The 13,339-nt window shown below is 40.4% G+C and overlaps 2 protein-coding genes and 1 long non-coding RNA gene across 5 annotated transcripts; 1 reads left to right on the forward strand and 2 right to left on the reverse strand.

The window, feature by feature from the left end:
* The first annotated feature begins 34 nt into the window (after positions 1-34).
* On the forward strand, positions 35-6,739 carry LOC122838073 (zinc finger protein OZF-like). 3 transcript variants are annotated; one of them, XM_044128443.1, is made up of 3 exons: positions 35-739; positions 4,679-4,792; positions 4,875-6,739. In XM_044128443.1, exon 3 carries the CDS (start codon positions 4,904-4,906, stop codon positions 6,287-6,289), a length of 1,386 nt encoding a protein of 461 aa, XP_043984378.1. In that variant the 5' UTR covers positions 35-739; positions 4,679-4,792; positions 4,875-4,903; the 3' UTR covers positions 6,290-6,739. The 3 variants fall into 3 exon arrangements, with proteins under 3 accessions (XP_043984378.1, XP_043984377.1, XP_043984376.1); XM_044128442.1 differs by having other exon boundaries at positions 38-739; positions 4,679-6,739; XM_044128441.1 differs by having other exon boundaries at positions 43-739; positions 4,613-6,739.
* Positions 6,671-8,904, reverse strand: LOC122838124. The gene is made up of 4 exons (XR_006371830.1): positions 8,890-8,904; positions 8,648-8,810; positions 7,169-7,244; positions 6,671-6,842 (listed from the first exon to the last, which is right to left on the reverse strand). It is a non-coding gene; the product is annotated as an uncharacterized LOC122838124 (long non-coding RNA).
* Positions 8,905-10,241: 1,337 nt separating this feature from the next.
* Positions 10,242-12,981, reverse strand: LOC122838112 (zinc finger protein 2 homolog). Its single transcript, XM_044128501.1, has 2 exons — positions 12,736-12,981; positions 10,242-11,798 (listed from the first exon to the last, which is right to left on the reverse strand). The coding sequence occupies exons 1-2, from the start codon at positions 12,905-12,907 to the stop codon at positions 11,140-11,142; spliced, it is 831 nt and encodes a 276-aa protein (XP_043984436.1). The 5' UTR covers positions 12,908-12,981; the 3' UTR covers positions 10,242-11,139.
* Between the last annotated feature and the right edge of the window lie 358 nt (positions 12,982-13,339).

Here is a 13,339-nt window from a genome sequence, read left to right on the forward strand (position 1 = left end):
GAGACATTTATTCTGTTCGTCTATTTGAAGCAAATATTTAGAAGCAGTGTTACACACACACCATCCAACAGTTCTAACAGTTGAACAGTTCTAGTTTAAGTGTTAACATACTTTAACTGTGGGGCTCCTGGTTCAGCAGCTATCCAATGGAAGATGAACAAAGGAGGAATTATCCTAATGTTTCAGCACTAATATTTTCAGATTTGTCACAACATATACAGAGCCAATACAGATACAGAATGCCTGAGGTGGGTAGATTTTAAATTTCAGTCTGCTCTAAAGTCTCGCCGATACATTTCTGTTCATTCCAATCATCCAGATTAGTGAGGATCGAAACCAGCAACTTCTCCAACATTGATTCATTAATTAATAAGCTGTCAATGTTTCCTGGTAACAACGTAAACACTGTAAAACCCTACCATTAGTTAAAACGACTTGACCGTTTCTGGGGTAGAGCTTCATGTGACACTTCCGGCGGAAGTAACCAACACTGAGCTAGCAGCGTTAGCTTCCAGGCTTCTTTGTGTTTATCGGCGGTTAAAAAACGGCTTTGCTGGTTGAGCTGAATGTTAAAGAGTCTGTAGTAACGATATCTTCGGTGAATCTTCAGAGAGAATCAATCAGAGAGAGACTAACTGCTGCTGCTGCTGCTGCGGAAACGTCCAACAGCACCGGAGGAGGAAGAGATCGGTCATCAGCCCGGACTACTGGGAAACCCGGATCATCTCGGAGCCTCCAGGTACAGTTTGCTGGTCCAGGCTTTACTGGAGCTTCGACGTGTCGTTGGTTTCTGTTTTACAACCTGGTTTAAATCTCTGTTTTGCTCATATTAATGAATCTTCAGTACTTTAGATCTATAAAATCTAAACTAAATAGAATAGCACCAGTTTTATGGTTCCGCAAAGGGCGAATTCTGCAGCATCAGGTGTAAAAGGTTCATACAAAAAAGTTCTTAAAGGGTTAAAAACAATAGAAAACAAATTAACAATTACAACAATAGCAGTAATAATGTTCTGTACAACATTATTACTGTGCAGTTATGATAAATTAAAATATCAGACACGTGATCCAAGGTGTTAGTTACATCACTTTTCCAAAAATGTACATACGTTCATAAAGCAAAACCTACAAAGCAAAGATTCACAAATAAATGTATCCAGGTGTTAGAATGGCCTAGTCAAAGTCCAGACCTGAATCCAATGGAGAAGCTGCTGTTTACTAGCTCTCCATCCAACGTGACTGGCCAAGAAGTTCAGTCTCTCCGTGTGCAAAACTGATGGAGACCAAATCAAACGACTTGCAGCTGTAATCGCAGCAAGGTGGCGCTATAGAGTATTAACACAAGGGGTCAATAATATTACACGCCCCACTTTGCAGGTTTAAAATATCCAATAAGTTTTGTTGTTGTTGATTCTTCACAAAATAATAAAAATGCAGATCTTTATGTTTGAAGCCTGAAAAGATGAAAAAGGTTGAAAAGTTCAAGCGGGTCAAATACTTTCACACTGTATGTCAGTTTTTCTCATTTTGATTTAAAGCACAACGAGAAAGTTTATCAAGATTCAGCCAAAGTAACAAAATAAACTGCTGTCGGATTTTTATTAATGTTTCTTCCTGTTGAGCAGTGAAAGTAAATAAAAGGTGTTTCGTGTTTTTTGCTGTAAGTATTTACTTGCTGGAGGGTTTGTTGTTTGTGCTGCAGAGCCACAGCTAACAGCTAACAGCTAGCTCCTCTCTGCAGCAGCGCTAACGGAGCCGGTACCGATGGCAGGAGGAGCCGAATGGATTCATGTCTTCTGGCTTTTGGTGGTGGAGTTGGTGGAGTTTAGCCGTTTTCTCTGGAGTTGTTTCAGGCTGTTGATGTGCAGATTAACCCTCTAATGTTTCTCATTTTCTCTGCTAAGCAGTGAACAGATTCACTCAGCCTGGAGTTCAGGTGGTTCCGACCCAGGAGGGTTTGTGAATCTGTTGATGATGAACTTCAGCCTGAAAAAATCTATCAATTAATATGTTTCAGATTCATGTTGAGAAAAGTCCCGTTTTTGATCAAAAGATTTGCAGCAGGATGAGGCGTTTCATAATAGATGTATTTTGCAGAAGTGCAGTGGAAACCCTTTGTTTGCATCACAGGTCACATGATCATCAGCTGGATGTGACCACTGGTGAAAACCTGCAGGTTTTTCATCTTATTATTAAAGATTTTAATGCTGTTGTGCAACTTTATGGACAGTTTCATTCGTTTTCGTGTTTCTTACGTCGTTCATGTTAGTCTGGATGTTTGCAGTTTTCTGCAGCGTGAAGCTCGATGTCGTTCACACGCCATAAATATATTGATGTTAACAAAGACGCAGGACAGGAAGAGCCTGACTAAAACTACCTGGATGTCAGACAAATTGTGTTTCTGCTTATTTCCAGCTGAACCCACAACCTGCGACTCCTTACATTTGCTAGTGACTTTAGAAGAAACGAGTCCAAAGCTGCTTGTAATAATCGGACTTGGCGACAGAAACTTCCTGTTTTTCCAGCAACAAAATGAGTATCTTTCTCCACGGTTCATGTTTCTGTTGCATAGAAACGGCAGCGGCGTCCCCAGACACACACAGAGGAAATCCAACGAAATTACTAAAGAAAACTAATCTAATTACTAGATTTCTGATCCAGTAAACTGATTACTGGATTTGAACTGGTAACGTGTTTCTGACATCACTGATCAGTTCATATAAAGTTGTTTCATTCCAACCCTTTGGATCCGTAACTCTAACGTACAAACATCGGTTACAGTTTCCCCAAAACGCAGCATGTCGCCGCTCCTCTGATTGGCTGATAGATGAATATAACTCATGTTTACATCCATTGCTGCCCAAAACTTTAATGACACTTTGACTGAACAAGCTTTTTCACGAGTTTCATTTATTTCATAAAAACGCCCCTCAGGGTTTCCCCCAGTGAACCTGCTCAGCCCGGCGGTCGGGGCGCCGAGGCGTCCGCCATGTTGCTGTATTGAAGATGTTAAGTAGACAGGAAATGTAAAAATATCACTGTTAGAGGAAAACATGGGCAGTGAAACGATATTTAAACCCACAACTAATCCTAAAAACAACAAATCAAAACATAAAGTTAAGATGAATATTAATTATTTTCACTTCTGTTTAATCCAAATGAAGTCAGCGGCTCCATGGGGCCCCCAGGGCTTCGGGGCCCCCAGGGCTTCGGGGCCCCCAGGGCTTCAGGGGCTTCGGGGCCCCCAGGGCTTCAGGGCCCCCAGGAATGTTAATATGTTAACACAGATATAAAAATGCAACATTTGTTTATCAAAGCTGCTGAATTTGATTTCATGGTTTCAACATAAATTCAAAGATTTTAAATTGTTTAACATTTAAATGTAAGATTTTATGGAGCTGCCAAGTTTACTTTGTAAAAGTTGAAAAAACAATCTTCATAGTTAGATTATTTTGTTACCATAGCAACAATCTGATGCTGTGAGTTTTGTTGACAAATACAAATGAATAAACTGTAATTCTAACTGATTGTTTTCAGGTTGGTCAGTTAATCTCCTCCCTCCTCCCAGATTAAATCAACCCAGAAGCTGTTAGAGCTGCTGATGTTTTAGCAGCAAGAGGGGCCCCTGAGTCAGATTCTGCCCCAGGCCTCATGCAGCCTTGGACCGGCCCTGCAGGATCAGTTCAATCTGCTGCACTGATGCAGAGATGAGCAACAAACTGAGATTTAATTCAATGTGGCTTCAGCAGCTCTAACATTTCTGTCTGTTGAGTTTTAAAACACAGAAACTGTTTTGGTTGCTCCAGTTTCTGGGACCAGAGTTTCAGATCGTTTCCACATTAACTCTGACTAAGTGGACAAAGCATTTAGTCTGGGCAGCATGTAGAGATGGAAACGCTGCATATAATGCTTTGTTCACAAAGATAAATCAGTCTCAACTCTCCTCCAGTTATTCCTGCGGTTCATAGAGCTGCACAACCAGAGCGAACACGGCGGGTTTGAACTCTGACCTTGAGAATCTTCAATGTAAGTAACGAAGCGCAGCGCATGGGCCCTGGAGGCGGGGCGCTATACCTACCCCCACCAGCAGGGGGCAGCCTGCTGCAGAGACGAGCCTTTCTCCTGAAGTAGAGCCGGCAGAAAATGGACATTTGAGGATAAATGTAAGGTTTGAATCCTGTTAGTAATTCAGACGGATTCTGGAGGGACAGTTAATGTCTGGACCTCAGTCTCAGAGTTCACTTACAGAACCAGGTGGTTCTGATGAGGCCCATCTAAACAGATTATCTAGTTTTATCATCTCAAAGCTTCCTGCACCTCAGTGTTCCTGGATCCATGTCCATCCGTTTCAGGTTGTGCATCACCAGTAGCTTTATTGCTCTGGTCACTTTGACTCTAAACAACACAGACTTGGTCTGCCCTCATGTTTACACAAAAGGTTCAACTGAACAGCGTGCGCCAACCGTTATTTGTATCTTCAAAATGTTGATTTCCTTCAGCTGAGGGGCTCCTGGTTCAGAAACTGGTTCGCTGAAAACAGACAGAAAACCTGCTGTTGTTGCTGTTAAGCTAAAAAATTTAATTTTATATTTTGTTTCTCCTTTTTTCCCAGATTTGTCACATTATGTCTGCCATTAAACAAGATGTTCTTGCTCCTTTTAACCTCAACCAACAACAGATTTCTGCTGTGGATCCCAGGGAAACAGGATCTGAAAAAGTCAAAGAGAGAGAAGAAGAACCAGAACTTCCACAAGTCAAAGCAGAGGAGTTCGGATCAGAACCTCTGCAGATGGTAAAGGAAGGAGAGCAGATAATATTGAAGCAGGTAACAGATGACTTAACAGAAACAGATTCTGCATCTCTTGTAATCAAAGAGGAACCAAAGGAAGTAGAACTGCAACAAATGAAGGAAGAAGATTGTCAATCAGGATCTCAGGAGATGATCAAGACTGATGAAGGCGTCAGTCAGGATGAAAACCAGGATGTACCAAAGCAAGAGACCGATACATTTATGGTGACGGGTTCTGGATCACTTGAAATCAAAGTAGAACCAGAAGAACTGGAGCTGCAACAAATGAAGGAAGATGATCACCAATCAGAATCCCAGCAGATGGTAAAGATTGAGGCTGACGGCATCGATCAGGATTATAACCAGGAAGTACTGAAGCAGGAGACGGAAACATTAATCCTAACTGCGTCTAATAATGAAACGGATCACCGACAACCAGAACTCAGTGGAAACCAGATGTTCTCGCACCAGAAGAGAGTTGAGAAAACCAGAGGTGAAAGTGACAATGCAGAGAAAGGAGTGAAAGACAAGGAAATTTACAGATTAAAAAAATCTAAACAGTGTAATGTATGTGGGAAAAGTTTCAAATTAAACACAGAGTTAACAATCCACATGAGAACTCACACAGGTGAGAAGCCTTTCTTATGTGTAACCTGTGGGAAAGGTTTCAGTCAAAAATGTAATTTGAATAGCCACATGGGAACTCACACAGGTGAGAAGCCATTTTCATGTGAAATCTGTGGGAAATGTTTTCGTCAAAAATATATTTTGATTAGCCACATGAGGACTCACACAGAGGAGAGAGCTTTCTCATGTGTAACTTGTGGGAGAACTTTCCGTCACAAGTGTAGCTTGAATAATCACATGAGAACTCACACAGGTGAGAAACCTTTTGCATGTATAACCTGTGGAAAAGGTTTCAGTGAAAAAAATACTTTGATTAGGCACATCAGAACTCACACAGGTGAGAAGCCTTTCTCTTGTAAAATCTGTGGGAAATGTTTTCGTCAAAGGCATATTTTGAATACCCACATGAGAGTTCACACTGAGGAGAGGCCTTTCTCATGTGCAACTTGTGGAAAAGGTTTCAATCAAAAAGCCAATTTGAACAGCCACATGAGAACTCACACTGGTGTGAAGCCGTTCTCATGTGCAACTTGTGGAAAATGTTTCAATCAAAAAATCCATTTGGATAACCATGTGAGAATTCACACAGGAGAAAAGCCTTTTTCATGTGAAACCTGTGGAAAATGTTTCCGTGAAAAGCATGTTTTGAATACCCACATGAGAACTCACACAGGAGAAAAGCCTTTCTCATGTGAAACCTGTGGAAAATGTTTCCGTGAAAAGCGGATTTTGAATAGCCATGTGAGAATTCATACAGGTGAGAGGCCTTTCATATGTGGAACTTGTGGGAAATGTTTTGGCCATAAAAATAGTTATACTTACCACATCAGAACTCACAAAAGAGAAACCTTCCACCCATCGTACTTGTCCTAATGATGTCTGTTCCAGCTCCAATTTGATATGCGGCCAGATTTTGTTTCAAAGAAGCAATTTAATGTTCCTCATAAGTTGGACAAAGTGTCCAGAAAAAAATACTCCATTAACATTAATGGCATGTTTGATGGTTTGTAGTTGATAAAGGATTAAATTCTTCCAATAGAGTTGAAATCATGCATGATGTGAAATGATGAAAGGACAAATTTCTCTGTTTAATTATTGAAATGCATTAACACTGAGTGTTGTGTGGATTAATGCTGCAGTCACATCATTTTGTTAATGTGATGAAAACTGTAATAAATTCTCACAAATGTTTTTGCTTGATCTGTTTATTAACAGATTGTGTTTAAATGATGGCTCAAATCTGTTGTGAAGTGATAAAATGACTTTCTGTATTTATTGAAGTTCATTAATGCTGCAGTAAATTAGATCGATGTGCATCAGAGACCAGTCTGGTCCTCCGTCTCTTCACTGCTGCAGCTGGGTCGGTGTGGAGGAAAGAGATGTAGATCCAACCATCGCCGGTTCCTTTACCACCGGGCCGCTTTGACTGCAGATGAGAAAATATTTAGTCACATTGTCATTTTTACATAGAATTAGAAAATACATTCTGCATGCCTTAACTGAGCAGAACTTTATTAAAGGTATTTTAGTAACTTATGAATTGTTAATACACACATGCTTTTACATCTGGAAATGCTGCACTATTGGCACACAGCATTACTACTAACACACACTATAGACAGTCTTCTGGACAAAAAAAAGTGCCCTTCTGAATGTTTTTTTTCTTTTACAAAGAGAGAAAATGTGAAAAATAAAATACAATTTAAATAGGGAGCAAAAAAAAGAAGTGGGAATCATTTGTGAGTTTCTCACCAACAGCAGACGGGAGGAAGTCGTCCAAAGATCGACCACAACCTTCAGCTGTCAGCCTGAACAAGCAAAGTTACATCTGCAGGGAAAATAAACTAAACTTAAAGTTCAGTTGAGCAGCAGAAAAATCGACTGAAAGCCAGGAAAACTTCAGCTACATGAAATGAACTTTACGTCTCCACAGAACCAGCTCAGAGTAACCAGGAGGATCCAGGCTGAGCTGGAGGTTTATTTATTTTATGTGGATATTATTAATATGTGTGATGTAGAGTTCAGTCTCCCTTCAGCTACATTCGACTTCAAGTGACTGAAGCCACGTTTTGTTTTCTAGAAGCAGCTTTTTGTTCTATTTAACTCATTCAAACATTTTATTCCCAAACAGTGACTGACGTTCTCCTATCTCTTCAGACTGTTTTTCTGAAATTTAAAAGACTTTTGAGAAAAACAATGAACAGAATAAACCTTGGAGGGGATCAACATGTGTCACATAGTGCAGGTTGCAGTTTAAGTTCTCAAAGACTTTTGACATGAAGAGAGGAAGAGAAGCGAGGTTTTTCCAGGCTTTGAACCGCCATGAGTTCACACTGAGAGGGAACCTGTGGAAAAGGTTTCAGTAAAACATCTAGTGATGAAGCACACAGGAATTCATTCAGGGGAGAAACCTTTCGTATGTGGAACCTGGGAAAAAAGTTTCCATCATAAAAGTAGTTTGATGTCAAAACTCACAAACAGAAACCTTTCAGATGTCATACATGTAGCTGTATGTATGAACAGCTACATGTATGTAGTTTAACAGTTTTACATCACTTTATAAGAATTTCAGGTCGGATGTGCAGAATGTGGGACACACTGCGACCTCTGACCTCTGAAAGCCATCTGAAGGAGACGAGGAGGAAGAGGATTAGGACATCATAATCCTCTGCGTTTGGTCTCGTGTTTCTGGGGTGCATTTCAGCGTTGCACCTCTGGCGGAAGTAAACAACAATGGGCTAGCAGCGTTAGCTTCCAGGTTTCTGCTGTGAGTTGAAGTAACAACTCTGGTTTATGACCAGAGAGACTAACTGAAAAATATTCAACTGCATCATAAACAAGAGATGGATCATCAGCTCTGACGGCTGGAATCACGAATCATCTGGGAACTTCAGGCTTTACTGAAACCTGGACATGTTGCTGAAGTTAGCTTCTGATTCACATCTTGATTTTTTTAGTTAATGAATCTGAACAACTTTTAATTCACTGTAGATCAGAACTAGAAACACTTTGAAAGTTTAAACCTGAAATTGATCATTTGATAAAAAACAAAGCAGTTTGTGATTTATGAAACCTGTATTGTATCTGTGAAAGCTTTCAAATAGTTTGAGTTTAGGGATTCAAACTGCATAAAACCACATTAGAGCCGATCGATGTTGAAATCACATCATCACCGCAAACCTGGAGTTTGGAAACCTTCACTGGAAAATATAACGTAGTGCAGCTGCTTACCTGTGGCTTGTTGAGTTAAACAGCAACAATCCTGCCCACGCAGAGCAGCCGTAACAAAATGAGGTTTGTTGACATGGGGTGGATGTTATTAACCTTTTCCTTCCCACCAGCAAACCAACAAACACACAGAGCCGTCCAGATGTTGGAGGTGCAGCAAAGGAGGCTAAACAGATCAGACCAGCTTGTATTAATGGCTACAATCAATCAATCAATCAATCAATCAATCAATCAATCAATCTCACCCGGCACAGTTTAACAAACTAGAAGGAAGTAAATGGAGATGACGTCACGACACAAGCAGCCGTGTGTGAGGTGCAGACATGATTATATGCAGCAGCTGAAATTGGCCTTAAAGTAGCAGCTTACCATTTATATATATATATATATATATTTATATATATATATATATATATATATATATATATATATATATATATATATATATATATATATATATATATATATATATATATATATATATATATATATATATATATATATATATATATATGTGAGTCTGGTTTATATATATATATATATGTTGCTTTACAAACTTTGCGTTAAAATGTAGTTTGCATTGTTTGCTCTGAATGTTTGAACTGAAGTTTTAAAAGGAAAATCAGCCAAGCTGTTAATTCCCAATACAAAGAGATTTAAAGGTTTTAACATTAAGTAACAAACAACAACTATAGTTAATAGAGGCTTCTGACTGTCACTAAATGTTAGGCCTTAGAAGTTTAACAGTTTTATAAAAGTTTATAGAGGGAAAGGCTGTTGTGCTTCTTTTGTGGAAATTGTAAATAAAACATTTAAAATAATTTTGTCTGTGAAAATCTGTTTAAAATCAGTTTTTCCCTTCGTTCCCTTTCTGTAAGAAAGACTTGTTTTAGTAATTCTTTATGTTTTATGAATATGTGCATAAACAGTATCTGGTGGCCAAAATTCACCCATCAGATTCTGCTCCCCCTGTTAAATTGGGGCAACAGAATCTGATATTGAGCATTAAGAGCCAGTTTGAGATTACATGTCGATACAGTAGTACTGATATAACACACCATATGTAGTATTTATGTGTGTGTGTCTGCTGAAAGTGCAGTTGCAAAAAGTGATTAAAGTGAGACACCGTCTCTGAAGCAGGTTTGACCCTTCACAGTTTCCGTAGTTCTCCAGAAAAGAGGCTGATTTTACTGCCTGGCGGTGCGACGCGGCGAGGAGACGCAGGGGGAACCATATCTGATGGGGAAACACGAATCCACGTAACACCGGTTCTGCTGTTTAACCATGACCACTGCCACCTTCTGGCCTGGAGGGGAACTCAGAAACCTGCTTAAAATAACATTTAAATCCATTTTTGAACAGATGTTTCAGATTCTCTGAAATAAAAGCTTTATTTCAGTTTTCATTTCCCTTAGCTATTAGCTATGAACCACAAATATAAAAGCTTTTATTTTTAATTCCTGCTCATAATTTCTGTTTTCTGGCTGAATATTTAAATACGTTTAAACCTAAATCTCCCTGGTTTAAATGATTCTGGTCTTAAGTCAGTTTGGTGGCATAAATAATTATTGTTTTATGATGTGAAACATGGAGCTTCAATTCAAGATCAGACCTTTAATACCAAATATGAATAAATATTTCTGCTGCTGCAGCACATTCGGTTTTACAGTCTGAGAAAACAAAACATTTACAGAAGAAACGCATGACAGTCCACACGGCCATGAAGCTTCTGTCAGTCTGAAAAACATGCAAATATATCATAACCAAGGATTGAGTGACTGCAGCTACAGCGAGCCACACAGTTCCCAGAGTTCCCAGAGTTCCCAGAGCTCCCAGAGTTCCCAGAGTTCCCAGAGTTCCCAGAGTTCCCCCTGCAGCAGGTTTTAAAGTGATTCCTGGCATCACTTCACAACGCTCGCCCTCAAAAACCACGACCACTTCAGTTTTCTTTTCTTTTTAAAGAACTTTAGCTCTTTTGTTAACATTTTGTAGGTTTTTAAGCCTTTTGACTTTTTTCCTCAGAATTTTGACTTAACAATATAAACTTTCTTGCAGTAATTTTTAAAAAGAATTTCTACCTTTTTGGTAAATTTCTGCTTTATTCACTTTTTAAAATGAGAATTCATTTTGCCTTTTTTTTTATTTTTAAGAATTCATCCTTCTTTGAAAAATAGTCAGAATCCAACATTTTTTCAGAACACCCATATTTTCATTCTTGGAATTCAAACTCTCAAACTTCAGACTTTTTCCTCAGAATTCTCACCATTATTTTCAAAACTAAGTCTTTTTAGTAAATGTTAGAATCTCCAACTTTACACAGAGATTAACATCTATATTTTTTGGTGGTTTTTATGGTCTCCCGCTCAGCTGGGAGTGTTCCTCAGAGAGGCTGAAGAACAGGAAGTAGAGTTTAAAAGCAGGAAAGTTGTCGATGCCCCACTGCAGTCTGATGCCTCCAGGACCAGCCAGCAACTCAGAACCAGTTCAGAACCCCATCATGCCTCCAGCTTCTGGTGCTGAGTTCTCAGGTGTTTGTTCAAGCTGCTCTTCTGCCTGAAGTGTTTCCCACAGGTGGCACAGGGGAAGGGCTTCTCTCCAGTGTGAATCCTCATGTGGTCGGTGACATGGATCTGCTGGGTGAAAACTTTCCCACAGATGAGACAGGCGAACGGTTTCATGCCACTGTGAGTCTTCTTGTGATTGGCCAGGTAGCTGGTGTTGCTGAAGGCCTTCCCGCACTGATTGCAGACGAACGGTTTCTCACTAGTGTGGATCCTCTTGTGTTTGGTCAAGTAGCTGTTCTTGGCAAAACATTTCCCACAAATGGGACAGGAATACAGATTCCCATCTGCGTTCTGTGACAGAAGGTCCAGTCTGTCGCTGGGAGTTCTGGTTTTCTTTGGCTTCAGCACCTCCTGGTTCCGATTCTGGGTCTCTGGGCGGTTCTGGCAGAGAAGCTGGTAGCTGCTTGGTTGAGGTTCATCATCATAGTCTACAGTCACCATGATGGCCTCGGTCTCCTGCTTCAGCACCAGCGCTGCGTCCTGCCTGGAGCAGACGTCATCAGGCGCCGGTTCTGGTGCGTCCCGGTCCGGACTGGAACTGCTGTCCCGTTCAGTGGGAAGCTCCTCGCTGAAGAAATGATGCTGGAGTTCTGGAGGAGACCAGAGGAACGCCGACATTAAACCCACTGATACATGGAAATGACTCCAGTTAGTGATTAATCAATAACTAAATTAGTTGATTGTATCAATAATCGATTCATCGTTTCAGCCTGAGTTGATATAGGTATAATCTGATGCTACAAGCTTACTATTTTCAGTGTTTGACTTTTGGTTAGTTCATAAATACATCCCAGTCAATAATAACCAGTAGCTTTAATTCTGTACAACTTCTGGCTTCTCTTCCCACTGCTGATTTAAAAACAGGCTTAAAACCTGCAGAGCTCTGAAAAATACATTCACTTTAGTCTGGATTAAAACATATCATTGTTTCCCTTTATTCTGCCAACTTAATGTAAAGTGTTTTGTGTTTTATTTTAATTTTCATCATGCGAACTCGTTTGCCTTGTTAGTGAAAATGTGATATATTAATAAACTGGCTTGCTTGGATGTGAACAGGACGCTGTGTAAGTTGACCTGGTTGTGGTAAACACCAGTAATTTAAGCATCATTTTCATCTTCAGAAATCTTCTCCTCAGAGGATTCAGAACCATTTCCAAACCGTTTTCGTCACACTGGCAGTATTTTTGATCAGGCATCAACGCGGCCACCTTGCCTTTACAAACAGCCGCGTGGATTTCATCAGTTGATCTGGGCACCAGTTGATCTAACACACCGGAAGTCACCAGCAGCCGCAGATATAAACTATTTTTCAGTTTATGACGAGACTTTACCGAGTCTCTAAAGCAGAGACTCGGTAAACTGAACCGGTTCTATTGGTGAACACGATTCTTCACTATCAGACTTACACAATGAGCGGATATACGTCACTCTGACAGCAGTTAGCATCACGGCATCACGGCAACCTCGCTGATTTCAGGTGATGTCTGGAGCCACGGCTGCTCTCAGGTCGGACCCAGCCGGACCTACCTGCGGGGTTCTGCTGGGTTCGGGGTCTCCAGGTGAGGTCCAGCAGTCTCCGCTGCCGGTCGATCTCCTCCTCGTACCGGACGATGGTTTTCTCCAGCTGGGTGAAGATTTCTTCAGCAGCAGCAGTTAGTCTCTCTCTGATAAACTCTCTCAGAGGCTCAACGGAACACATTGTTGCTGAACAGAACCGGAACACACCTGGACACTCTCTGGGACACACCAGAAGCTAACTCAGCTAACCGCTACACCGGAAGTTACGACACAACTTACTTTAAGCAGCTGTGTGCATTTCCGCCCCCTGCCGGAGAGAAATGGAGCCCGAATACAACTGAATGCTAATTAAAACATTTTTAAAATGTATTTCTGCCTCCTGAAATGCTTTACATGTTATTGGTATGTTTAGAAATTACATTTTAAAAATCTAATTCTGATATTTTTCTCTTGTCGTAACTCATGTCTTCCAAGGATCTTCAAAGAAACTTGGTGGATGGTGACACTGTGGGCAGAAAGGATCTGCAGTAGCAGTCCATCTTGCAGCGAATATGAAGAGGCCTCTGACTGAAGACTGTTGCTGTGTGACGGTCACATGACTGTTCCATGGTAG

This window comes from Gambusia affinis, linkage group LG10 (genome assembly GCF_019740435.1).
Source record: "Gambusia affinis linkage group LG10, SWU_Gaff_1.0, whole genome shotgun sequence".
Lineage (NCBI taxonomy): Eukaryota > Metazoa > Chordata > Actinopteri > Cyprinodontiformes > Poeciliidae > Gambusia > Gambusia affinis.

Coding starts and splice junctions, on each gene's coding strand:
- LOC122838073 (XM_044128441.1), top strand. CDS start 4,625: ATGTCTGCCATTAAACAAGATGTTCTTGCTCCTTTTAACCTCAACCAA.
- LOC122838112 (XM_044128501.1), bottom strand. CDS start 12,907: ATGTGTTCCGTTGAGCCTCTGAGAGAGTTTATCAGAGAGAGACTAACT. Junction 11,799..12,735: donor AACCCAGCAGAACCCCGCAG/GTAGGTCCGGCT, acceptor GGTCTCCTCCAG/AACTCCAGCATCATTTCTTC.